Consider the following 27,372-nt stretch of genomic DNA (forward strand, 5'->3'; position numbering starts at 1 on the left):
ATTAGCCCGTGAATCAGCCAGCAGGTGTGTCATCGCTCGATCCAGAGACCCCGGGCTGTCTGAGCCTCAGACCCCGCCCCTCCTGCCTACCTGCTGCTGCGCCTCCAGCGTCTCCAGTGTGCGCTCTCGCTGCGTAATGGCCACAGGAGCGTCTGCCACCGCCAACTCTCGTCTCCAGATGGATTACGAGACCAAGATTTTTCCTCACACTGGCGGTTATGGGCGCTATAACCGAATCGTGGTCGTCTTCAGCTGGTTCCCCAGTTTCGCGGTCACGTTGAACCTCTTCAGCGACGTTTTTTACACCCTGATCCCGGATTCGTACCACTGCAGAGCAGACCCGAAGCTGCTTCCCTCCACTTTCCTCCTCAGCAACTTCTCCAAACAGGGATACCTGAACCTCACCATCCCCTGGGTGAACGGCTCCGGGCTCAGCCACTGTCAGCTTTACAAATATCCTTCCAACACCTCGGATTTCTCTCATAACGTGCCGAAGGAGAGGGTGTCCTGCACCCAGGGGTGGGAGTACTCTGTTGCAGCGGGGCTGCAGAGCAACTTTGTGACTGAGGTAAGAGGCTGAGTATGTTACAGGGCTCTGTGGGTGTACTGGAGGTTAAACTATATGTGTAGTCTGAGTTTTGCACTGAAAAACACTTCAGAATCCAATTTCACTGCATGTTTCTCTCCTTAATCTACCCATGCAGTCACATTTGGAATCAGCAGCGACCTGCTGTGCTGAACAACTTCCTTGGTTGCATAACGTTGTCAACTAATTACATTTCTTTGGACTTGCTCCTAAATGGTGGTGCTCCTCTGCCTTTGTTCCAGTTTCCACTCAGGTTTTATCTCTGGTGGAAGCATGTGTGTCATGAAGATGACTGTCTGCAGCTTTCAGTCAATATTGAGTGAGGTTGTTGAACAGTTAAAACTTTGTTGGAGCACAGAATGTTGTTCACTCTCACTCATCTGCCATCTGACCCTGCATTTCCCAGGGTCACATGTAACACATCAACCAGACAGTGGACAGAGAACAGCTTTTCAGGCCACAGAAAACCAACATTTATACAGATATCAGTTTAAGGTTTGAATTTGACTATAGAACTAGATCTCTTGCTTGCTACAACCAGGCAGCATTTCTGTGTGCTTGTATCTTGTTGTGTAATGTCTAAACAGGCAGCAGGCCTCTTTGTCTCCTCTTCACTTGGTCTCTTGCTCCTGTGCTGCTTAAGGATCCATCCCAGTCTGCAAATATTGATAATAGCCTCCAACAAAGATGTTTGTCACCGTGACCTCATTCAAACAGCCTCACACTGAGTCTGTTACTGTGTGGTAAATTTGAGTAAATGCTAAAACAATACCAAACCACGGTTGTGAGCGTTAACAGTTGAGCGCTGACAAACCGGACAAAGTCATTATGGGTAATTGCCCCTGGGGTTGTTCTGAGATTACGGTCTGTGTGTCGTGGCTTCAAGGAAACAGTTACCGGCGGTGACAGGACTTTTCCCCCCATCCATGACAAACTGTGGGAAGTCGGAGTCCTCCATGTTCCTTCCTGAGACCCTGGCGTCCTCCAGCAACAGCTTCCTCTGTCCATGACGCCATTCACCAAGACAAAGGGAAACTTCAATAATGGAAAAACAAAACAGAGTGCAACACAGGCCCCCGAGCAAAACAACAGACAGACTGAGTGCAGTCGTCTAGCACCACATATTGGTAAAGCTCATTGTGTTTGTTTTAGGAGACAGAGGTGTTAGTTTCATCTCTGAGGCCACAGGTGTTGGTGAAGATCCGCTTTGTTATTGCTCCTCTTCTTTGCCAAACCCTTTGTCATCCGCTTGGTGTATGTCGTAATGTTTTCTCACGCTCGTCACATTACACAGATGACAACTATTTGGCCTCTTCCTACCCCTGTAATCAACGTTATACTACCAGCTGTGAAAACCAAACTTCCCCCGAGGCCCTAGACTTCCAAAAGGCCCATGAAACCTCCAGATTTACTGTGTGGTGATTGGGTATTTGATTAAAAACAGGGTCTGTTGTGCATTTTCCAGCAAGAAGTAGCTGAATCAGGTGCTTCTCTGCTGACAGCAAAGGTCCAGAGGACAAAGGGGGATGGCAGAATAGGGATTAATGTACAGCCTTTACTGGTAACACTACTGTGTCATCATCAGAATCAAAGTGGACAAAAACACGAGACAAACTTAGTCAACCTAAACCAAGCGCACAGTTTTGATTGGATAATTGGTTGATTTCTATTATATAATAAATCTAAAGGTGGGAGTTGTAGTAGTCGGTGTTCAAATGCAACGTTCCCAACACCACATCAGAAATAAAGGAAGCAAAAATGTCTATTTAGATGAGCTTCATTTCAGAAATCATCTCTGAGGCCTGTAAAGCTCATTCTGTACATGGAGGACGCCTACACAACAGGTCTTGCTGTAATTGTCCCTCAGCAGCTACAAACCAAACCCTTATTCTGTACGTATTGACATGCTTCGTATTGAAACCTGACATCTGCCAGGCGGTACCTTAGTTTCTGCTTAATTTTGTATTATTAGGCATTTGTTTTTATTCACTCCTTTTCTAAGTTCTTCTCAACTTTGAATATTACTGTAATTGCTAATGATGCCTCGATCCCACACTCTTTAGTCGTGTGTATCTGTAAAATGCTCACGATTGAACACTGCGACTACATTCAGCAGAGTAGAGGAGGAAGATATCAGAGGGGGAGGAGGACAGAAGTGTAGAAACATTTTCCTACAGGCAGCGACTGGTACTAAATAGGCGTAGAACTGCTGGTATCTTTGAGCGCTGCTTTGTTCTAATGTAATAACACTGTCAGCAGGCATCTTAACTCCATTAGGAACGACATGATCTGCATTCCTGCTTCCTCACAGAAATCTCTCTGTTTGGGGCTCGGCCGGTATCCTGCTACTCTCTACGTGCTGCACAGTCACATTAGGATGAATGACGCATGCTGATGATGACATCTTGTTCTCGTGCCCTTTTAAGTCACAGACTTACATAAAAAGTGTATTATACACATCCTTATGATTTCTGTGCATTCTGCAAGTTTTTAGTTTGATTTCTGCATTCCAGATCAGTTCTGGTTTGCAACTGATGGCAAATAACTTGCTGAGACTTGAAACTAGGTTATCAGAGGTCATCCAGCTAAAATGAGAATAAACAAATGCATAGCTGTTGTTTCTTTAAAGTTTGATGTTATATGAGATACATGTATCAGCAGCTGAAGAGCAGGACAATCTGAGCAGTGAGCACACATAATCAGAGATTCAAAGCCAGAAAACTAACAAGAAGCTAACAGCCATGTCTAATATTTATCTATCAGATATTCTAATAAATTCCTCTGAAACATTACAAAGCTAAATGTCTCTGTATGTGTCATTCAATGGTTAAAAGTGTCGTGAACGATGATTATAGGTAGGGTGTTCCTCTGTGTTGTACACTGTTGTTCAAGTTGGTATGAACATTAGCTCTGGGGCTTATTTTGGTCCCACATGCACTGTCTTGTTGCTGTAAATATTCAGCAGAACACACAATATGTATTAATGTTCAGCCAAAAGTAGTGTCAGCAAATGCTCTATTTACTTCTGTTTGAGGATCATTTGCTTAAAACTCTTCTACCCAACTATTTTAGGCAACTACTGAACTGTTTTAGAAAAAAACTAAAACAGATTTGTTTCTTCAGAAGGAATATGGACTTTGGGTTGAGAGCCACAGAGAAAGCTGAAAGCAGAGGCTAACACATTACTGGGTTCATACTCTTCATGCAATTAAAGAGAAATCTAGAATATAATGCCAGTCCTCATGTAATTAATGCTTGGTCCAGTTGTTTGACCTCTTAATGACAGCAAAGCAGTCACAGTTTTGCCTGTGGATGTCTGCTGGCCTCATGGAATAACCTGGACGAAGGAGCAACTGAAAGACAGGAAAGCAAATTTGGATTATCATGTGGCTAAAAACTATATTAGAGCATTCCAGACAGTAGTTGTGCAACAAGCAGTTATTTCATGGTCCATGAACTATGTGATTATTTTCTCTATTAGTTGGATTTGATGTTTAGTCTCTGAAATGTTAGAAAATGGGGAAAATGTGGGTGTTTCTGGAAGCCCAAGATGACAGCCAACAACAAAGATATTCAGTTTACTGTTTTAAAGGAACAGCAGAACCAGAATTCACATTAAAGAGCCTCAAATCATAGAATTGTGACATTTTTTCCTAAAAACAAAATTACTTAAACTGGATATTATCAAAATAGTTGGCCGTTAATTAAATACTTGACAATTAATTGATTCTGTCAGGCAGCTGGTATAAAGTGATACCAGATGGAGGCCTCAGCTCATCCCAGACCAAATGCAATTAATTGATTTCAGTCCTTTTTTGTAGTTGTTCTGATGTGTGTAGCCTGATGCCATAGCTGCTGTTAGTTAAATTTTGTAAACTTATTAGTTTCCATTCTGTAGCACCATCTAGTGGTCATACTGTGTATTTCTCACCTGTGACATACAGGCCTCCTGCTCAGGTGTTCGCTGTCTTTCTGCATTGATTAAAGAGGTGTACTGTGTATTACACCCTGAACAACACTCACTGTTGGAGCAACAAAAAGTGGCTTGTAATCCAGTTTTATTTTAACATGTAGGCATTGTCTGTGATTTTAGAAGACAAGATTTTTTTTTTTTTAAAGCTTTTTGGCAGAAGAGTGCTTTGGATCTACGGATTTTAACTCATGAAATTTGTATCTTTTTTTTTAAACCAAAGGAGAGTGAACTATATCTTAGAATCCTTTTTTGGCTCCTTTTAAACTGTGAGTCTTATTTTTGTCTACATACTGTATGTGTCAGTGCACTTCTTTGTCTTGCTTTGCAGTGGAACCTGGTTTGCAGTAACTACTGGAACGTCCCTGTGCAGCACATCTGCTTCATGACAGGGTGGATTCTGGGATACGTCTTTCTTGGAACACTGTGTGACTGGTAAGTAATAATCACATTTAATATTGAACCCCAAAGTGCTCAATATTACATAAATGAAAAAAAAGACCTAATGGCGTACACAATGTATAATTTCAGTTTTATTTAAAAGGTTTTCTTTCAGTATTGCTTTGTCTTACTTTCACCCTCTGAACCCTAAAACCTGCCAACACGTTTGAAGAATAACCCTAACTCAAGTTTGCCATTTTTTAGAGCAAGACAATCTAAAAACAGGGAGAATCATTGGATTTCCAGCTTTCTAATGAGCCATAGATAGATAGATAGATAGATAGATAGTTACTTAAACTACTTATGTTTTGATTCAGTTCTGTCAGGAAAATTAACCAAATTCAAGCTTAAAGTCATAATGTGTTATAAAAATCTCTTTGTTCAAATTTTTCATTTGAGAATTTGTCAAAAATAGTTTTTGCTCAAACTACAATCTTTAAAAAAAACTAAAATCTGTTCTCCTAAGCACAACTGTGAAGCCAGTAGTGTCTCCACTGAAATAAACAGTCCCATGACAAAACATTTTGAGAATTTTTGGCTGAACAACAGGCTGTGTTCACACAGAGTAGATAGGAGAGCAGTGTGGAAACAGATCACAAATGTAAGCAGTAAAATATCTATTGTATGTAGAGCCACCCTTTCTTTTACCTGCTTTGCTAATACCTATGGCACTTGGAAAATGTTGTACATGTTGATCTGAGGTTTTTTTTTTAGCATTGTAAAATAAATAATGAAAGAGATTCAATATAATTTTTTTCTTTTTTATGATTTATGAAATATTCACTTTGTCATACTGCACAGAAGACATTTTCAAGGTCTCTCTACTTCCTGTCATGGTTGTGCTGTTTCTGTAGAGGTGCAGGATTTTATATTGCAATGAAAAATGAGACCACAGTGAGTAAAAATGTGACCAGAACAAAAACCACACCAACAGTAACTACTTGGGGTTTCAGAGGTTAATACTGAGCACTTTAGTGCTTTAGAATTTCACTTGTGTGTATTTTAATAACTGATAGATGATCACAGTGTGACTTGTGTTTCCAGGTTGGGTCGTCGGAGAACTTTTCTCCTGTCCATCAGTCTGTCCAGTGTGTTTGGGGCGACCGTCTGTTTGTCCAACAGTCCGGTGGTGTTTCTGCTGCTGCGTCTGTCTCAGGGCGTCATGCTGGCCGGAGTGTTTCTGTCATCCTACATTGCCAGTAAGTGTCCTGCACAAACACACATTTAATTGTTGTGCCGTTTAACCGACGGTTACGCTTCCTGTGGCCTTGTTCAGTAATCGACTTCCGTCAGAAAGTGGAAGAAGAACAATCCCAGCCTCTTCGCACTCACTCGTTTATTTATTCTAGAGAGCGCTTTTGGATTCTTGCTCTTGGCCCTGAGTCACTCGCTGGCACTGTGTTTATGCCATGGTCATAACTTTGTTAAATTGCTTTTCTCTGTTTTCATTTGGTGTGGGCAATTTAATTTAACATAGCAGAAGAACTGCGAAAAGAAAAAACAGGAGCAAAAACCTGATGACAGACAATAAGCAGAATTAGAGGCCAGTGGGTAAACAATAAGTGGCACATGATTACCACTGTGTTTCCATTTGTTCTTTGTCCGAGACATGCAGCTGTGTTAGTGGAGGACAGTCCCTCAAACCCACAAGCTCTCAAAGTCTCAGTTTCAATATTACAGAGTTAGTCGATCTTTTTTCCAGATGAAGGAGCAACTTTAGATTTTTCTTTTTTGTAGTTTTTCGTGTGTTTGACCTAAAGACTGATGATGACTCACTTGTCTTTACTGTTTCATTAAATGTGTTGTTATGTAAAGGTTGGATAATGTTAATGTAATAAGGAGCAGCCTTGTGATTCCCATCATTTAAAAAATGCGTCACGCTGTTTGCAGACTTTTTAAAGCTTTGCACAGTGAAAGCAAACAAAAAAAACATTCAGACTATAAAGCTGTGCACCTTGCTAACTAGTGAATTATCTTATCGGTTACAGATAAGAAAAGCCTTCTGAGTTCTTACAGGAGCAAATGAGAAATTCTGCCTATCTTTGCGTTATCATCTTATCTTTACTTCAGAAGACACCAACAAGTGAAATCAGACTTCAGAATTTTACTACTGACGTCTGAAACCAGAGCCAAAAGATAATTTTAACACAATTAAAAATCTGCACTAAGGAAACAGTTTTAACTTCTGGCAAGAACAGTTTCTCTGTTCTGTCACTGATAGCATCCATATTACCTCTTATATTATGTAATACTTATCATTTCTACACAATACAAGCTTTATTTTTTAAGTTTTTAAAGTGCATCTGTGGTCTTTCCGTCAGCGTAAATGTTACTCAGCTCATTTTTCAAAATCCTTACACATTATATTTTAGACACGGAGGTTGTAGATGAATACAAACGCGTTGTTTGGTGATTATCTGTAATTATCGGCCATCTCTTCCTCACGTGCTGTTTCTCTCTATTTCTTTCTCATGACCTTGATACTAAGATCTAAGTCATTCAGACTCTGATAACAAGAAAGACAATTAAATTAATTTTATCAGATTATATTCACCAGTCAGACAAACAGACAGTTCTACAATTCTACAATTACTGCAATTTCATTTAACAGACAGTTAATTGTGTTAAGACTCTAAAAATGGACCTTTCATGCACAGAACACATTATATTCTTGGGTCACCTCATGATTTTACTTAATGTGCTACAAGACATAAGCCTCTCTCAGGGCTGCACATTAAATATCAATTACAATTTTCCACAATAAATGAACATTGAAAACAGTCCATGTAGATAAAATCGTTAGGTGTCACCTTAGTTCACACTGTTGAAAGTAATATTTGGACTCATTTTGTTGAGGAGACTAGAGGCTTCTCTGCACAGCCGCCTAGCTAGCATGTGAGGCGTTTAGGGATCATCTGTATGTCAATGTCAGATTTATTTATTAGCACTTTTAAAGGCCTACGGCCAACCAAAGTGCCTTACAGTAAAATACGTGATCAAAAATACGAGGAGAATAAAAGCAAAACAATAAAACAGTAAAATAAAGCACATAATAGCTCCATTAGCGGTGACTCTGCTCAGCCAAAGGCCAAGCTGAACAAGTGGGTCTTAAGACGTGGTTTAAAAATGGAGAGGCTAATTGCAAACCACACAGAGAGGGGCAATACGTTCCACAGCGTGGGAGTCACAACTGCAAAGGCTCGATCTCCTCTGGTTTTCATGAAGGATCGAGGAACATCCAGGACCATCTGGTCAGCTGACCTCAGGGCTCTGGAGGGTTGATGCACCTTAACAAGGTCAGATAAATATTCTGGGGCCAGTCCATTCAAAGACTTAAAAACAAATAAAAGAATCTTAGAAACAATCCTGAACCTAACCGGAGGCCAGTGAAGTGACTCTGTAAATCTGAAGTGAATCTTGTACTGTCTGTTGATGAGCACATGTTCAGCAGAGGAGGTGATTTGGGTGCAGTTTTATTTATGTTTTGTCTCTAGAAGTTGCACTGACTTCAGGCAAGGAAGAATCTTATTCTAAGACTTATTTTGATACAGAGATAAGTGCATTACCAAGAATGTAGCGGAAGTTGATAGTGGAAGTCTGTGTATTTACATGAAAAGGTGCAGCGAAGATATTTTCCCTCTAAAATCTGTGAATTGTTGTGATAAATGTACGTAATCTCAACATTGATCAAAATAATCGTGATCATAGTTTTGATCATAACCCTGTGCAGCTTTAGCCTCTTTGTTTTAGTCATCTTATACAGATAATAGGAATAAGAGATTGTTTTAAAATAGCACAACAACAGCTGGGTCAACATATAATTGAGGGACTTTTGAAGTCCATGGGATATATCTAGCATACATTTTTATTAAAAGTAAAAAAACTAATGGTTTTTATGTTCATTCTGATCATGTCTTTACAAATTCCATAATTTATTATGGAAACAATCACTTATTAATAAAAAATGACTGGATATCACTAAAATGTCAACTAAATAACCGTCCAAATTTAATAACAACCACCTTCTAATTAGCTAAACAATAATGAAATGAGAATAATTCAAAAATTGTTTTGATTGTGTTCTTTTTATTCAGTTGAGATAATCATGACAGATATTTATTTTTTGGCAATATAGCAAATTTTATATTGAAAATAACAAATTGCATCTGTGTCCAAGAAATCACTTTCAAATAAGTTCCCCATTACAAAAACACCTCTCAAGGAAGTGTGTTAATTCCAGATCACATGACCTGCTCTACATGATGTCATTTCCTCCTGAGGAAAAGACTGGCAAGACTCCAAGGCTTTCTGAGTTATTTAATATAAAGTAGTGTGTGAGTCAAGTGTGGATTTATCACATGTCAACAGGTTTACTACAATATCTTTAGAAATAACTTTCAATTTCAATTTTACTCAATTGTATATATAATATTTAGAGGAATCTTTGTGGTGTTTGGTTGTAGGCAGCCATGTTGATTTTAGGCCTGAAAACAGCAAAAATGTCAGCGATGCTACAAAAAGTCCCACAATTATATATTGGCCCAGCTGTTACTACAACAGCTTCTGCTGCTGCCTCATCTTATTTCTCCGTGATGCTTAAATGAAGAACTGTCAGCCAACAGTTGCTGATTTACACGTCCAGCAGTCACAGGCCAACTTTATCATTTATTTCTAATTTCTGGTCACCTGACAAATGTAAGTCCAATATTTACACTCCTTTATCTGAGTTTTTGATTTCCACAAACTCCAAATGGGAAAATCTGACTGTTTGTCTGCTGCTTGGTGCAGACAAAGTCGTGTTGAGTGGCTTTTTAGAGCTTTTTTTTATGTGTTTTAGTTATGTAGGATGGAAATGGGACACACTTCACTGTAACTTTTTACTTTATTTTTTTTTTGTTTTACTCATGAATCATCTAAATTGGATGATCATTGCTTCAGGCTGCGTGTTTGAACTTCTCAGCTTAAATCAAGATTATGTGTTTGATGTTGACGGGAGATGTTTTGGGGAAAATTTCATCTGAGGATCATCTGAAGTGTGTTGTGAAATCTGACTGACAGCAGGCAGCTGGTCGGGTTGTATTTTTAGGTAAAAGTGTGCCACCCCTCTGTGATGAATCCTTCACTCCTGGTGTTCCGCAGAACTCCATCTGGGACAAAATGTCTAAAACTTGGGAGCATAATTATGTTTGAGACTGTACACATTCCTGCGTGGGAGGAGGGTGATGGGAGGCGGTGGAGTGTTTCAGTGGTTCGTCTAAAATACACACACTTTTTTCTGTTTTTGACATACTCCCACATTCCTGCGAGGTCAGGGCTAGATTAGGACCAGATTTAGGCTTTTTCCCCCCAGGTTTGGCTCATGTTTAGTGTGTGGGATAAAGACCTTGAGGGGACAGTTTCTCAGTGATGTCCTGCCAGAGCTGCTCATCCACAGAGAAGAGAAAACAATAGTAGGACAGGACTGAAGGCAAGGAAGTGAGCAGGAAGTGAGCTCTTCGTTCCCCTGCACCGCCTCCTGTTTTGCAGGGAGGAGACGCGAAGGGAATCTGAGCTGTGAGGAAAAGAGGTTAAAGTTGAGCAGAAGCATGCACAGCTTAATACGCTCCTGAACAAGTTGGCGTCATAACCTGAAGCTAAGAGGACTTTATGTCCCAGCAGCTTCATGCAGCTTATTGGATCTTACATCTGTGTGTTTTCAGATGCTTTATTCCATCTCCAATCAGTGGTGGTCGTCTGCTAAACCACCTCTGATTTGCTTCAAACAAAGTCAGTCAGGTCAGGTTGTAAGATGTGCTACTGGTAACCTGTAATCCACTACTACCTGCTTCAGGGGCATGTCGTCGGCGACTAAACTGGCACTCCTACCAGTCCTGGGCTGGTGAGGTGGGTGCCTAGACACCCTGATAGAAAGAAAAACAAGATTCATCAAAGGGCGTCGGCTCAGGAGAACCATCGACTGCCATCTAGCAAATAAGAGAAGACTGGACCCGACGGGCTGCACGGACCAAACCACCAGACTGGTTCAACGGTCAGGAAGGCGGACCCAGCAAAGCGTCGTGGAATGCAACCAGGGCACAGTCAGACATGAGACACTGCTGGCCATTCACTGCATCCTAACCTGTCTCCAGTTGTCTTGACCACGTTTTGCCACTGGATCCAGACAGACCAGGATAGGAGAGTGAGGCTGATGATTTGCGCAACTCTCTCTCACTTTAATCCAAGTCAAACACAAGTCATGACTTCATACCCCATCGCCAAGGCCAGTGCTGCCTTTGGAAAACTCTGTCCAGCCATCTTCGCACCCACAATCACTGATCTTCACACTAATGTTGAAGTCGTGGTCACCTTCGATCACCAAGGGCGAACATTATCATCATGCCAAAACATGCAACGGATTTCAGAGTGCAACTCTCTTGGTGCTTAAAAACATAGACAATCATACATACACCACATTCAGCAATGAAGGATTGTCTTAAAAATTACTAATAGATAAATAAATAACAAATAAAAATACACTAAAATCAGTCTAGTGCAGTGTTACTCTAAAGTGCATCGTGTTTAGCAGCAAAGAGTCAAAGTGTTTTAGAGTTTAGTGCCAAGATGGGACAAAACTGTCCCTAAATCTGGTTGTTCTTGTCTTTGTTGTCCAGTAGCGTCTGCCTGAAACACATTGTGACCTGGATGTGTGGAGTCCTTTATATTGTTTTTTGCTCTCCTGAAGATGCGAGTGGTTGCAGCGCTCTCCAGGGAGGGCAGCGAGCAGCAGATAATCCTCTCAGCAGAGCGAATCATCTGCTGCAGAGTCTTTTTGTCTGCCATGGAGCAGTCTTTGTACTGCACTGTTATACTGTAGGTTAATAATACAATAATACAAAACAAAACAAAGCATTTAAAGTACTTTTTACTATGAAATACTGTGCTACAAAAATTAAATCATGTTTGGTAAACTTTTAGAACTGATTAAACAGACACTACAAGTTGTGCCACAAAAACTTTTTTTCCTCATATTTCAACTCACAGACTATTTGACCTGCTTGTTATTCTGCAGATTCTGAATCAATGATATGATGAGAAATAACAGTGAAATTTTGGGGTGTGTATCTTAATAGTTCTCTAGATATTTTTGTTCAAACATCCTAAAATATTAATGTGCAAAACAATGTGTTGCATGTGGCTCAAAGGGCTGTTAAAAATAATAAATGATCTCTGTTTTTCCCAAAAGGAAGATTGCTAGGAGAAGTGGCACACCTCATGTCTGGGGACTCATGTCTTTTCCCAGTGACTCACAGTTGGATCCTGTTAGTTTATGTGTTACATTGGTATAATCTGTTTTATGACAGAATTTAGTTTTAGACAAAATTCTTTGTTTGCAATGTAACTTAAGAAGTTCATGTCTAACAAACATCACAATGTGACAAAAAGTCCTGCAAATTGTATATTGACCCTGATATCAAGCTGCTAAACCAGTGTACTGAATTGAACTAGGCTTTCATTGCTTCTCAGTTTAACTTTACATTTGTAGAGGAAGACCGTTTTGCTTCCTATTTGAAACATTCATCGTCACATTTAACCGTCATTTGAAATTTTTGATTGTGACCATTTCATGTTTTTCTGCAATTGTTGTACAGGTAGGTGATATAAAAAAAAATGGAACAAAAGATGCCTTCATCAGTGTTGATAAGCCCACATATGGCCTGTGTGTCACACTTGAGCCATTAGTTTCATGTGTGAGGAACTAATGGTTTGGTTCTGGATAAACGTGTTTGTTTTGCCCCAGCGGTGATCTGATGCCATGCGTTTTCTCTCTCAGGGTTGGAGCTGTGTGACCCTCCACATCGTCTCATGGTCGCCATGATCGGCAGCTTCTTCGGTGTGTTTGCAGAGCTGCTGTTGCCAGGCGTCGCTGTCCTGTGCCGTGATTGGCCCGTTCTCCAAGCGGTGGCCACGCTGCCTTTGCTCCTGCTGCTTTCCTATTGGTGGTGAGTCGGCTGGCGGTTTTTAGGGAGAAAGATGTTTTGTATTTGTAGGAGAGTTATTTCAGAGTGGTGTTCGGTGTATCAGTCTCACATCGTGATATAGTGTTCAAAGTGTTGGCAGTTTGGAACTGCTCTAGTTTTATACTCTCATCTTCTAACAGAGACACCTAAATTCACATTTAACCACACATTTAAGCCTCTGAACCTGTTTGTTGTTTTAAATTGGCTCCTGTCAAGTTCTTACTCACTTAAGGTCCATATCTCTCTCCAATATAAAATCTTGCACCTCCATGTAACAGCATGCCATAAATCATAATAAAGAAAAGGTCAAAATTGATTTTTTAAAAATTATTATTATTATTTTTTAATTGACAAAAAAATGGGAAATGGGAAAACATGGAATCAACATGTACAACATTTTTCTAAGAGCCCACTGGTATTTCCAAAACTGGGAAAAAAGGTGACTGTACATACTAAAGCTATTTTACTGCTTGCTGTTCTTCTGTATATTCTGTGTTAACACAACCTGCAGTTTAGCCAAAAGCTCACAGAATTGTGACTGTTGGTCCCAGCAGAGTCGCTTATTTTATTTTATTTGTTAACAGAACCCGGTTAAAGCAAATTCTTTATTATTTATTTTTAAAATGAGACATATAGTACAAAGTGATTCTGATGAAATATTACGGTTTTAAGATTAGATTTGGATGCTTTTCCTGATGGAATGGCAAGTCACAGAGGAGTAACTCAAACACTATGAAAATACTAAATAAAATTTATCAGATTTATTTTTTAAATTACAGTTTTTTTTAAATTTTACAGTTTAAGATTTCAATAAATGGTATAATATTGGCAATTTTTTAAAAAAATGTAAGTTTACATGCCTTTTAAAACTGCCAGTGGGTTTTGAGGTTCAGAGGATTAGATGTATAAATTTTTTTCTTTATTTTACAAATTTCTTCTGAATGCCACTCAGAGTTAGTTTATTAATTTATTTATTTATCAGGAACACTCCTTAAGACCAATACCGCTTTTCATTTTAGTAGAAAGATGCCTTTGCAAACATATCCAGTGGTGGTATCAGCTCATAGCAGAACTAAATATGTTGAATATGTAGGAAACTTGGAGCGTACCGTCATATAAATATATACGTATAAATCTATGTGAACAGGTTTGCGTAGGCTGTCGAGATATCAGTGATAATGTGTGATAAAAAAATGTTTTCCTTTACCTTGCTAAGGAATTCTACAATGTAAACAGTTATTTTAAATCTAATGTGCAGGGGGAAAAAACACAAGTCTGTCAGTCTCTGATGATGTTAAAGAGAATGTTTGGGAGTTTTATGTTTCTGAAAATTTGAACACATCTGTTTTTCTCAGCTGTGCATCAGTTTTTCCAGAGTCTCCTCGCTGGCTGTTGGCCACAGCTCAGATTCCTCAGGTGAAGAAGAGCCTCCAGGAATTCTCCACCAGAAATGGTGTTTTTCTGCAGGATGAGATCTATCCGGGTGAAACGCTGCTTTCAGGTACATACAGATATACTCACATTCACACACATCTTCTATATGCACATAGACACAAACTTTGCTCATCAAACTTGTTCCTTCATGAAAACAAGTCAAACAGGTCATCACCACATAAACCAATTACAGTTTATGAAGCATTAAAATATTGTAATGAAGTGAAGGGTTATCTATCACTATGTACAACATGAATGTATGTTTCTAATGTAATATTGCACAAGAAATATGCAGTTTCTGTTATGATTATTATTATTTTCTACTGCTTCAGTGACCTTGAAGGTCAAGTCTGACTCAGTCAACTCCAAAAGCTGTTTTCATTTTCTTTCACCTGAAGTTCATCTGGTCACTTTATTGGACTAAATCTCTCCAGCCTAAATCTTTATATCCTTGCTGTCATTAAACATACAAACTATTATTTACATTCCAACATAAATATGAATGAAGACTGCAACTAATGATGCAACTTGATCATTTGATCCATAAATTGTCAAAAAATTGAAAAAAAAAAAAGCGGCAGAAAGTCTTAAATATTGAAAAGCTAGAATCAGTAAAGTTTTAGCAAATATTATTAATCAAATATCAAAATAGTTGCTGCTTATTTTGCTATCAATCAATTAGTTGTTTTAGCTACAGTTAAAATCATTCAACTTTAATTCACTCGATGTATTTCCTCCTGCAGCAATTGATTGTTTTTTTCCTGTAGATGTTTTGTTGTTGTTATATAACGAGATTCTTTCTATCACATCTATAACAGAGAGATTTGGCTTTTTGGAGCTTTAGTACATTTGTTACTTTCATTGTTTTGCTTCCACATCTTTTGAAAACACACATTGGATTACTGTCATTCTATTATGCCGGAAACCATTAATAGAATTTAACTGTTTCAACCAAACCTTTAGTCTGATCTTCTTCTTCTGTTTTTAGAGATAGATTCAGTGTACGGAGAAGACTGTCAACCGAGTTATCATTCAATTCTGGAGATGCGTCGGACTCGTGTCATTTGGAAGAACTGCCTCATTCTCAGCTTCACACTGTGAGTTTTTACTACATGTATGTATTTACTTGTTCATGAAACCAACAGACTGAGTGAACCGAGGTGAAAATTATCTTAACTTGCTGATTCACAGCTAAATTCCCCTTATATTGCTAAAGTTAGGTGAGCATTTAGAGAATGGTTTTTAAAGACTTAAAGGAAACAGATTGTGTGCAATACGCTCCTGTATGTCTAACTGTTTATCCAACTCCCCTCCAGGTTCATTGGAACAGGCATCCAGTACTGTTTCACCAGAAACCTGCACAGTTACTCCACCAACTTCTACTTCAGCTACTTCCTCCGAGTGACAACAGGAGCTGTCGGCTGCGTCTTCATCTGTCTGTCTGTGAATCACTTTGGTCGGCGTGGCATGTTGCTGCTGTCCGCCATCATCACTGGACTGTCGTCGCTGCTGCTGCTGGCCCTCACTCCGTGTACGTTACATCCACATCAGCTGTATGCTACATTACTTTCCTTTAGTGACGCCTCATCGTTGCTCCTTAATCCTCTGAACCCTAATCTGTTTGTTGGCATCTTTTGCTGCTGTTATTTTTTACTCAATGTGGACTAATTTTTTCACTGCAATGTAAAGTCTTGCACTTTTGTGGAAACAGCTCAACCTCGGTTAGAAGTAGGAAACTCTCAACAATGTCTTTTCTTTTATAATGCCATAAATCATAACTGAAAAAACAGAATCTGAAAAGAATCATTTATTTTACACATATATACTATTTTTCTAAGAACACCAACACTGGAAAAAATGGGTGAAAATATTTTTACTTTCTATACTTTTAATTTCTCTCTTTTATGCTGTCTTCTGTGTGTACGCACAGCCTGCATTTCAGCTGAAAAGTCTGAGAATTTTTGCTACATGAGTGTTGGTTCCATCTGAATGAATCACACATTCTCATTTGCACTGTGGCACACAGATTTTTTTGTTTAAATAGCCTACGTTTCAGACTTACTGTTGGGTTTTGAGGGTCAGAGGGTTAAAATGGAAGCAGACGCAAGTTAAATGACAACTCCAAATTTTCAGTCAACTCATTTGTTTTATTAAATTAAACTGGTAAGGTGTTCTTGAGGTTTCACAGCTTTCATCATGAAACTTTGCAGATCTGTTGATGGAGTCTTGTATACATCTATAATCCATTTGAAGTTCCCTCCATGCTCTTGAAACTGAAGTGTTTATTCAATGTCTCTTGTGTTGATTCTACTGCAGTTATTCTGGGTCTAGTTTAAACTGTTGTCCTTTCTTTGTCAGACCTCCGAGGTGGCCTGGTGTTGGTGCTCTCTGTCGTGGGTTTGCTGTTCTCTCAGTCTCTCGCGATGCTCAGTGTGTTCTTCGCCTCTGAGGTGATGCCAACTGTCGTTCGGTGAGTGTCTTTCTTCCAACCAAAGTGATCAGGCTGTCCATTTATATTTTTCTTATTGTCAGCAAATGAAAATACAGTAATTTGATCCTACTATAAATCACTGCCTGTTGCTGAAGCCTGATACATGATTTCCCCACAAATACTATATTTACTCCTGTATGAGTTACATTTGTTAACAATGTCTGTACACTGGCATGAAAACATTTGAAGAACCGTATTTCAAAGGTTCTGTTGCTTTAGTTTAAGGACTAGAGGATGCACTCATCTCCAAAAGGCATTCTTCTCAATGATTTCAGCACCATTAGTGTCTTTTTTCAACTGTGTGCGCAAATGTTCGGGCTCCCCAAGAGATCTGAGCTCATAACTTTTACCAAGGTCTCAGACCTTAATTAGCTTGTTAAAATAATGGCTTGTTCACAGATGTCATTAGGGATTATGGTTAGGTTATACAAATTTCAAAGCTGACAACTCGCCTCGTGACAACAATCTGCAGCTATGAGCTCCTCTAAGCAGCTGTCTGGCACACTGTAAATTAAAATAATTGATGCCCACAAAGCAAGCGAAAAGAAGATAGGACTGCGTTTTTAGGTGGCTGTTTCCTCCATTTGTAATGTGATTAAGAAACGTAGTTCACAGGAACACTGGAGGTCAAGGTGAGGTCTAGAGGACCAAGAAAACTTTCAAGAGAACTGCTAGCCATATTTGCTTGGAAGCCAAATTAAAATCCCAGAGTGCAAAAAACATTCAGGAAGATTTAGCAGCCTGAGAGTGTTGGTGCGGCATTCTGCTGTGCCCAAATATGACCTTTACAGAAGAAAACCTTTCCTGTACCCTTCTCCACAAAATTCATGTTTGCAAATGTACATCTAAAGAAGCCTCATGCGTTATGGAACCAAGTTAAATTAGAACTTTCTGACTACAATGAGCAGAATTTCATGAAAACAAAAACATCTCTCCAACTGTTTAGGACAGGGTAGATTGATAATTCTTTGAGCTTGTGGTGCAGCCAGTGGCATGCAGAACATTTCACTGGTTTTCTCATGACTCTCACAGTCACCCTACATGAATCTCATCAAAAAACTGTGATTAGATCTCTAAAGAGCAAAGCATGCATGACGACCAAAGAATCTCACAGAACTTGGAAGCTTCTGTAGGAAGAATAAGGGGAGGTTCCTGAAAGATTCTTAGCTAGTTCCAAATGGCATTTATAAGCAGTGATAGTTGCCACTAAGTACTGAGCATGCAGGAGAAACAAACTTTAGCTGTTTTCCTTTTCTACTCAGAAATGCTAAAAGATGGAAACAAACAGCAAGTTTAAAGAAGCTATAGTAAAAAATATGCTGTCTTTTACTTTATGCATTTAGAAATCAGCTAATCTTTTATTTGCTGAGTTATTCACAGCAATGGAAATTTTGACTAGAGTTTGTGTGTGACCCAATTTCAAGGCCATACTTCCTCTATAGGAACTAAATAGGCTTTGGGCTGAGGACTAAAGACACTGTGAGGAAGTTGGAATGTACAGAGTTAGAAAAAGATTTGTCAAAACAAGATAAGATAAAAGTATTGTCTCCTCATAACTGTTTGTTCTCCTTTTCCCATCTCCTCCTGTGCCAGAGGTGGCTGCCTTGGATTGGTTCTGGCCTCGGGTTGTGTTGGCATGGCCGCCTCCTCCCTGATGGAGCTCCAGAACAATGGCGGCTACTTCCTCCACCATGTCATCTTCGCCTCCTTCGCTGTCCTCTCTGTCCTCTGCATTATGCTCCTACCAGAAAGCAAACGCAAGCCGCTGCCAGACTCCCTGAAGGAGGGCGAGAGCCAGCGACGGCCGCCTCTCTTCCTGTCCCGACCCGACAGAGACAACCTTCCTCTGCTGTGCACACGGCAGCCTCTGTCAGAGTACAACCCTGACAACTATTCCCGCCTGGTCTCTGCCACCAGGAAGATGCTGACTAAAGATAATTTGGCTTATAGGATTGCTGTGCCAACTCATCCCCCTCTGCTGTCGGACAGTGACAAACAGGAACAAGAGAATGAGACACAGAAAGAGATTGTATCTTGACTCTGTTAACAGACTCTCCTCATCCTCCTCTGTACAGACTTGGATTATCCTTCCTATTTCCAGACATACCTCTAACAGTCTACAACCAGCCTTAACTGAAAAAATTGTAATTGAAGAACTGACCTCAATTTGGATGCACTTTAGAGCGATGGCTCCAACTGACAGTTTTTGCAGTATGAGGTGCAATCAAGCGACTGTATCTGATTTACATAAAATCAATCCTCCCTTCAAAGTAGTCTTTTTGTGCAATGACGCGCTGCTCCCACTGATGGCACCACGTTTGTAAAGCTCCCTGAAGTCCAGTTCTGACCGCTTTGCAATTTGCAATTTCACCATGGACGTCAAAATAGCACAGACATGAAACATAAACGTCTGTGTCTGATTATGTTGAGGATCAGCACTGATGACGAGAGTTGGGTCCATGGCTATGAACCACAGACCAAACAGCAAACCTCAGTGGAACGGCATGCAGACCCCAAGACTAAAGAAGTTGCATCTGATGAGCAGTGCAACAAACAGCATGCCTGTAAATGTTGTGAATTTGTCCCACAGCTACTGAGTTCAGAATAAATGACCTGAACTGCAGCACATGCAAACATGTGCCTTATCACAGTGCAATTATTTGATTACATCAACATATTCATAGCTCTTCCACCACCCGACTCACCAGATTTGGCTCCCTGGTCTTCCTCTTCCCCCCAAGGTGGAGGACAAGCCGTGCATATTGTGACTTCCAGTCGAGTCTTCAGTGTTTATTCCAAACGTGGCAGGAGCTCTGGGAGCAGAGGATCACTGCACGAGATCACTACTTCAAATAGGACGTAGATCAAGTTTAACTCCGGTGTTGTTTTTGCTTTTTATAGGCACAGTCTTGTTACTTCTTGATTGCATCTCATATCCGTGTTTTGTTGTTCTATTTTACTTTTGTATGGTGACGTTTTCTCATTTAGAGTCAGGGATTGTGCTGGGTAACTGTGGCCTTATATAGCTAAAGTTTCTTGTTATTCAGAACTTTGAAGGGTCCAGGAATTTTCCTATTGAAGTGTAACACTGCATGTTCTGTATGTTTTCCTGAGGTACTTGCCCTTGATAGTGACCTCACACTGACAATTTAGTTTCAATGCCTCCACAGAGATGAGAAGACATTAGTTTCACCAGATGAACTCTGTTTTGCGGCTGCTACCAAACATGGAAGCAGAGGCCTTTAATCATTTATTTGTAGCCTAACGCATGCACTTTTCATTAAATCTGTCTGATTCCCCAGAAGTATCTCAATGCTGAGAGGAGCCTGAGATTGACCAGGAAGCACAGGACTGGTTCAAACTGGTCTTGTAAGATATGAAAAAGGGTGCTAAGTGATGCACTGGTTATTAATATGATGACAGAGTCAATGGATCTTCATCTAGCATTTTTAACGTTACCTTGTCCCACTAACATGTCTCAGTAATGCAAATATTATGGCTAAATGTTAGTATTTAGCTAAATGTTGGGCTGTTATGAGTGGAAAAATCAGACTCGATAAACCACTTGGGTTTCCAAGGTTAGATTGAAACAATATGTTTTTTTAAACTTCTCTTTTTGAATATGACAATAGCTGATGAATTTACAAATGTACTTATCACTGTTGCTTTAGTCTGTCTGGAGTCACACAACTGAAGCATAACACTGGTTTCACTGCTTCAGACTTAAATAGGACCAGACATAACTGGAGGGCATTAGATATTTCCACAACTTATCATTTAATGTTTCTCTAATTCTATATATATTTAATAAGACGTTACATTGTGGATTTACTTCTTTCAGCTGTTACTGGAATAGTTTTGTGGTTTTCAAAGTTGCCTTTTGTAAGATGTCATTGAGTAAAAGTTTACTGTTTGTGAACCCTTAGTCAGAATTTATTAATTTACCTTCAGTATGCAAGCAAAGGTGCTTTTGTATTAACTGAAGGTGATAGTTGGTCATAGAAACTGATATTACAGTTTGTTACTCCCCCAAGGAACAGCGGAGTTATGTGACGATTGGCTTATGTTTGTCTGTGAATCTGTCTGTCTGTCTGTCTGTCTGTGTGTAACCTTACTCAAAAACGGACTAATGGATTTGGATGAAATATTCAGGGGAAGTCAGAAATGACACAAGGACCACCTCATTAAATTTTTGCAGTGATGCGGCTTATAGTCTGGATCCACGGCTTTGTTAAGGATTTCCCATTGCGAGATATAGCTGCCAGCACGGCATTGCTGTAACCATGATAACAAGTGAACACTGTGTCAGTTACCTGCTGACGATCACATGATTGCGATCCTACTACAAATTGACCCATTCAAATCATACAAGGAACAAATGATTAAACTGTGGGCTGTTTCTGAGTCCCATCGATTCCTGCTGCCCGCTACATATTTAGGTCACGTGATGTAGCAAACCCCAGCCAGACAATGGAGAAGCTCCTGATGTTTCACAAAGCCTTTATTTACATTCAACCATCAGCCTAATTTTGAACAAAAAGTCACCTTTCTGTCCTTCACTCCTTTCTCCAGGAAACACCGTCAGAGCTTGTCTCCATTCCAGCAAGGTGCTTCTAAGTTTAGACACATCCTTTGCTGGACAGCACCAGCGTGGAACCGTTTTCTTTCATCTTTACGTGAATTTTCTGACTTTTTGGCAGCGTCTTCGTCATGTCAGAAACTGCGTCTTAGATAAACACTTCCTGTGCCGCTGGAATGGTGACAAAATAAAAGCCCATAATGTTAAAAATACACCTTCAAAATAAAAGCATGGAGGGAACGGTTATTTTAACACTAGTAAAACAAAGGCTTGCCAAAAGTGATAAACTGATCAACAGACCTTTGTAAGAGTCATTTACACACAATTCGGTATCCATACATAACATGCACATGAATAACACATGCCTGTGTCAGCACAAGGTCATTTTTTATTAAATATTTCATCCATCGGAAATGATACGTCAACTGAGCAGCGTTGGTGGAGAACTGCACACTCTAAGTGCTTTTCTAGTGGTTTAGTATGTTGTCCAAAATATGACCAAAACATCATAGTTTAGTATGTCGTCCAACAAGTGGTAAAAAGGTGCCCGGGTAGCTCAACTGGTTAAGAGCGTGACTAATAAACAGGACTGTGTCAAACACAGGTTTGATTCTAGCTCATAGCCTTTTACTGCAGGTCTTCCCTACTTTCCTGTCTTCTTCTCTATTTAACGATTGAATAAAACCAACAAAACATATATACCTGTGTATTTTTTGTTTTCTTTGGCTAAAAGTTGCTGAAATCAGTCAAATCTAATGGAGAAAGGATTAGAGAAAGATAAGGAATCCTACAGGGAGACACTGAACTGCAATGCCAACTAGCAGCATTGATCTATATGATGTAGGAGCTGAAAACTGGATTACAGACTCTGATACATTACCTCTACTCACATGCTGGGTGTTAAGACTTTGTGCTTCCACTTTCTGTGAGTTTATTAGTCACAAATCCTTAGTTTTGCAGTAGCTGATCTGCTAATTCATGAGATGACAAGCTGTGAGAGTGAAGTCACACTTGCAAAAGTATGTAAGCATTCCATATTAAACCATTTGAAATACAGAACTTTGAGAAACATTCAGCAAATTTGATAATTCTGGCATACGCAACTGGTCATTAGCTCCCAGAGATTTATAACTTTTAAACCAACCAACCAACCAACCAACCAACCAACCAACGCCAGATGTTTTACAAAGAACAGTGAACTTTCCACACTGTGGGATCAGTAAAGTTTATCCTTATCCTTGATGTGTTTGGCCTGAAATCTCATATGGATCTATGCTGTTTATCTTAGTTTGTCCAAATACTGTTTCTTCACAGTTTCTCCAACCAGGATCCCTTTTCTTTTCTCTTCCCCATCAGATTTGACAGATTTAACCAGTTCTTAGTAGGACTGAAGAATCTGGGGAAATACCTAGTTGACATTTTTCTGACTATACAATACGATTTGCGTCACAATTTCGTAAAGTCAAGCTTCAGTTCAGTGTTCGCTGAATAGCAGATTTAAAATATATGAATCGGTAAGCTGCGCTGCAAGAATGTACTGTGTAGCTAATAAATAATTAAACCGGGTTCGTGGCAGTCTTACCACAGGATATGTACCTTGTAGCAGTGTATATGTAATTAAATAATTCCACTTGCTGCAGTTTGATCGTATTTATTGTTGTTGGCTCGGTGGCGCCCCTCTCTGGAGCTGTGGTGTGCGACTGGCGTTGGTGGCACGCTGTTAGTTCCGGAGAGGCGTGCATGAGTGAGCCTGCTGACCAGGGATCTCTGTATTTTGCCAGGTATATGTTCTGTTTTATTAACTTGATAGTGTTCCATGATGTATTGTATGGTTCTGCATGCTGTCAGTTCCGGAGAGGCGTGCATGAGTGAGCCTGCTGACCAGGGATCTCTGTATTTTGCCAGTTCCAGAGAGGCGTGCACGAGAAATAATCGGCAAAACAAGAAGACACGGCCTTCCGACTTTTCTATTCAAACAAAAAAAATACACAACGCAGAGTCGAGGGGTTTCAACCAACCAGCGACCGAGTGTCACTGTACATGGTTACATTGGTGCCGTGACCCGCTACTCTACGTGACCACGGCGGATCGGGACCCGTCTACTTCCTGGAAGAACGCTGTTGTGGCGCGCGATCGGGACAAAAGCGCGGGAAGTGAGTTGGGGTTCATCATCCTCGCCACGGTTACGCCGCAGACTGTGTTGCTACGCAACGCCGTAGGGGAGGAGCAACGGCGTTTGGAGGAGCGACGCACATCAGAGTTTTCGCCGTGCCAGAGAGGAGGTAATTAGTTTGTCTGGGTGTAACACTGACCACACCTCACAGAGGTTATAAGCTGAGGCAACATCAACCACCACCAGAACTAAAGAAGCCTCTTGGATGAGAGGTGAAACGTCTTCAAGGAACCTTCTTAAAGTCCAGTTGGATTGATTTAAACAACTTTGGATAACTGCTTTGAGCCACAAGGTGGCAGTATTGTCCTGCAAAAGACTAATGTGACTAAAGTGTATTTGATCTCATTTCTGTGTTGCTATTGTTACAAGGACAGGGTAATTTTGCATTTTTTTTCTTCCAGTGTGTGTTTTGGTCAAATTAATGTTGACAGTGTGCTTAAGGTAAATTGCCCATTTTGTTTGATATTTTAGCCCTGATTCCATTTTCTATTTGATGCAAGACATCATTTTTGTTTTTTTGAGGTTTTTTTTTCATGAGAGACTAAGAGGGATTAGCCACGGTGTTTCCCTTGTTATTGAGGAAATTTGAAGTTTTTTTTCCCAAATTTATTGTCTTGCTTCTTAGTTTATCTGTCTTTCTTTGCTTAATTAGGATTCCAGATATGGAAAGTAGCCCAGTTTTTGGTAGAGGGAGGGGTTCTGTGAGTTTCACCCCAATACCATCACTTGGAAGGGGCAGAGCAGGAGTTTTGTTTACCCCGGTGTCATCCACTCCAAAACCTAGTTTTGATAACATGAGGGTTGATGATGATATTGTTAAAGACGCACCCCAGTGTGATTCACACACTCAAAGTTTAAAGGATGGGAATGAAACTGAGAAACTGCTGACCGGTATAGCATCACAGATTGGACTCTCTATAGGTGAAAGTATAGCCTCTTGCATTGAATCTCACTTAGGCTGTGGGACGGGGCCTAGCCTGGTTGGGACTGTGGGAAATGCAATGGCAGATTCTTCACTGTTGAATGTAATATTGAGGCCTGATGTTAGAGAGCCTGTGAGCTTTAAAGGGGATGGTCATGACATACATTCAGTTCAAGAGTGGGAAGCACTGATGATAACTTACATGAAAAAGAAGGGAATTCCTGTAGCAGAACAAGCTGAGGAGGTTCTCAGCAAACTCATGGGGAGGGCACGTGAGGTGGTTAGGGTAGGTATACGTAGCCAGCCATCACTGTCATTGTCTGTGGGCCCAGAACCCATCTTTGAAATACTGAAGCAGCACTTTAGTGACAGAGTTTCTTCTAGTATACCTTTAGCTGACTTCTATGCCCATTGCCTAGGACTGGTGAAAACTGTTTTGATTACTGGCTAAGGTTAAATAGAGCCATGGAAGTGACAGAGGATTGCCTTAGGAGGCAGCATAAGACGTTTGATAATCTGCCTCAAGACCTGACTGCTATGTTCATACGCCACTGTCCTGACCCTGAGCTTTCCCTCATATTCAAATGTAAACCACTACAACAATGGACAGTTACTGATGTGCATGAGAGACTTGTTGAACACAGCAAAGACACGAAACAAGTGTCGCAGTTGAAAGTGACCACACAGCAACAGGGAGCGAGCCCTGGTGGGGGTCATGTGACGTCTGACAGTAATGTTGTGAGCACTGTTCCGTCTAAGCTGCACGTGTGCGCAATTGCGCACTGCTGACACGGTCTCAATTACAATTACACAGTACGTCGTACGATTGAGACAATGAAACTTGGAATGACTTTTCATATGTAAGAATAGTTTTTGGCTCTTTCTTCATTATGAAATCTTGTTGAGAGCTTCCAATGAGAGCTAACTAGTTAGCCACTAGCAAAACACTAACGCGAGCTAGCAGCTTGACAACAAAATACCTGACGATTAATAGTAACTGTAGTATAGTTGTACAAGCAGTAATAGTAATACTAAAAGTACAAGCAGCAGTAGTAGTATAAACAGCTGTTAGAGTCGTAGAAGTAGTATCAGCATTTGTAATAGTATTACAAGTTGTAGTAGCAGTGCCAGTATCAGCAGCAGTAGTTAGTGTACTACCACTATTACTAGTAGTAGTCACATTGCTATTACTACCACCAATACTACCAATAGTAGTTATAAAGCCTAACTCATGTATAACCAGATTACCATCTATGTTCTTCCTCCAAACCCATTTTATGATTGGGATTACAGGCAGTTCTTTAGGACTGCTCTCAAATAATTGAAATGTTACTAAACAAGGTTATACTTATCAAATTAAATAGCTCTTGTCTCCAGTATATTGGCAAATTCGGTTCTTTGTACTTAATTTATTAGCATGATTTCTTTTTAATGTGTTGTGTACAGACTTAATTACTTCTCTGTCTACTTTTCTTACTCCATGTAGGTTTCCCAGAGACTATGGGGTTGAGGAGGAATTGGAAGTTTGTCGGCTTAGACCTGGTGTCATTCCATCAGTGTTAAAGTTCCCGCTCATCTTGGAAGAGTACGTGCCAGAAAGACCACGACCAAGCAGCCTTGAGATCTTAGGCAGCATCTCCCTGAGGTGGGTGTCGACGGTGTTCACAGTCATGTCTGTGGTAATCCCATCAAAAAACAAAACAGAAAAAAATCTAGATTATAAATCAACATGTAACCAAAGCACTCTGTGTATAACGCCATAGTATAGGATGTAGTTCAGAAAATCTCAAAGTATAGTATGCTTTATTCAAGAATAACATAGTATGGCCTGTAGTTCATAGTACAGCATGTCGGGAAAAAAACCCCATCGATTATTATGTGGTTCTAAAAGCGCAAAATGATAGGATGTTGCCTAAAATTGTCATGTATGATATAGGGCTGGGCGATAAATCGATTTTATCGATTAATTCGAGTTTGTACTTAATGTCGATTTGTTTTTATGAAAATCGATTTTCTCATCAAAATCCGCCACCAACGCCTTCCCGCTGGGCTCCCGTAGTTCAGTGCCCCCCCCCCCCCGCGCTTGATACACAAACAACATGGCAGCGAGCGGTGCAGATCTAAAGGCACGTGTCCACTAGATGCGATTTTCCCGCACGGCAACGCACCACATCTGGAAATCGCACGGACGGCGGTCACTAGCGAACCACAACATGGTCACATGACAGCGCTGAGCAACAGCAGGCTGCTACGTGGTGACGTCACCGATCTTTCAGCTGGACAGTCCTGCAGATGAGTCGGATAAACACAGCGGCTTGGCCGGAAACTTTCCCTTTTATTTCAAAAACACGTCAGCGAAAAGTATTTCTGAAAGCATCTGAAGCGAGAAATAATCTGCAGCAGCTAAATCTGTCCTTGTTTTATGTCACCGACGCCTAGTTTAGAAGTTTGAGGACAGTTTCACGATGCGTGGAATCTCTGCACGCCGCATGCAATTTGCATAAAGTAGAAGTCAGTCTACTTTATGCAAATGAGCTGCAGCCCTCTCCAGGTAAACACACCTGGATCACAGCTGGAAACGCACCGCAACCGGACCACCATGCCACATGCGGCGCATTTCCAGCTGCGATCCGGTGTGTTTACCTGGAGCTCATTTGCATAAAGTAGACTGGACTCCAGCCTGTGGAGATTAGGTAGGGGGTAAAAAAAAAATCGGATAAATCGTGAATCGGGATTTTTTGTGAAAAAATGAGAGATTTTTTTTTTTAGGCCATATCGC

The 27,372-nt window shown here is 40.3% G+C and overlaps 2 protein-coding genes across 2 annotated transcripts in view; one reads left to right on the plus strand and one right to left on the minus strand.

The window, feature by feature from the left end:
* The first annotated feature begins 103 nt into the window (after window positions 1–103).
* On the plus strand, window positions 104–22,195 carry slc22a31 (solute carrier family 22 member 31). Its single transcript, XM_023298789.3, has 9 exons — window positions 104–568; window positions 4,888–4,991; window positions 6,042–6,196; window positions 12,808–12,976; window positions 14,350–14,495; window positions 15,417–15,525; window positions 15,745–15,959; window positions 16,787–16,898; window positions 18,513–22,195. The coding sequence occupies exons 1-9, from the start codon at window positions 137–139 to the stop codon at window positions 18,955–18,957; spliced, it is 1,887 nt and encodes a 628-aa protein (XP_023154557.1). The 5' UTR covers window positions 104–136; the 3' UTR covers window positions 18,958–22,195.
* The window catches only part of LOC111580049 (dipeptidyl aminopeptidase-like protein 6), a 33,449-nt gene continuing 28,253 nt past the window's right edge, over window positions 22,177–27,372 (minus strand). The window contains exon 11 of the mRNA XM_055009998.1: window positions 22,177–26,267. Coding sequence (XP_054865973.1) covers window positions 26,092–26,267 — 176 coding nt within the window. The 3' untranslated portion in view covers window positions 22,177–26,091. The remainder of the gene's footprint in view (window positions 26,268–27,372) is intronic.

The sequence above is a fragment of the Amphiprion ocellaris genome, chromosome 1 (genome assembly GCF_022539595.1).
Source record: "Amphiprion ocellaris isolate individual 3 ecotype Okinawa chromosome 1, ASM2253959v1, whole genome shotgun sequence".
Lineage (NCBI taxonomy): Eukaryota > Metazoa > Chordata > Actinopteri > Pomacentridae > Amphiprion > Amphiprion ocellaris.

Coding starts and splice junctions, on each gene's coding strand:
- slc22a31 (XM_023298789.3), top strand. CDS start 137: ATGGCCACAGGAGCGTCTGCCACCGCCAACTCTCGTCTCCAGATGGAT. Junction 569..4,887: donor AGAGCAACTTTGTGACTGAG/GTAAGAGGCTGA, acceptor CTTGCTTTGCAG/TGGAACCTGGTTTGCAGTAA. Junction 15,526..15,744: donor CTCATTCTCAGCTTCACACT/GTGAGTTTTTAC, acceptor ACTCCCCTCCAG/GTTCATTGGAACAGGCATCC.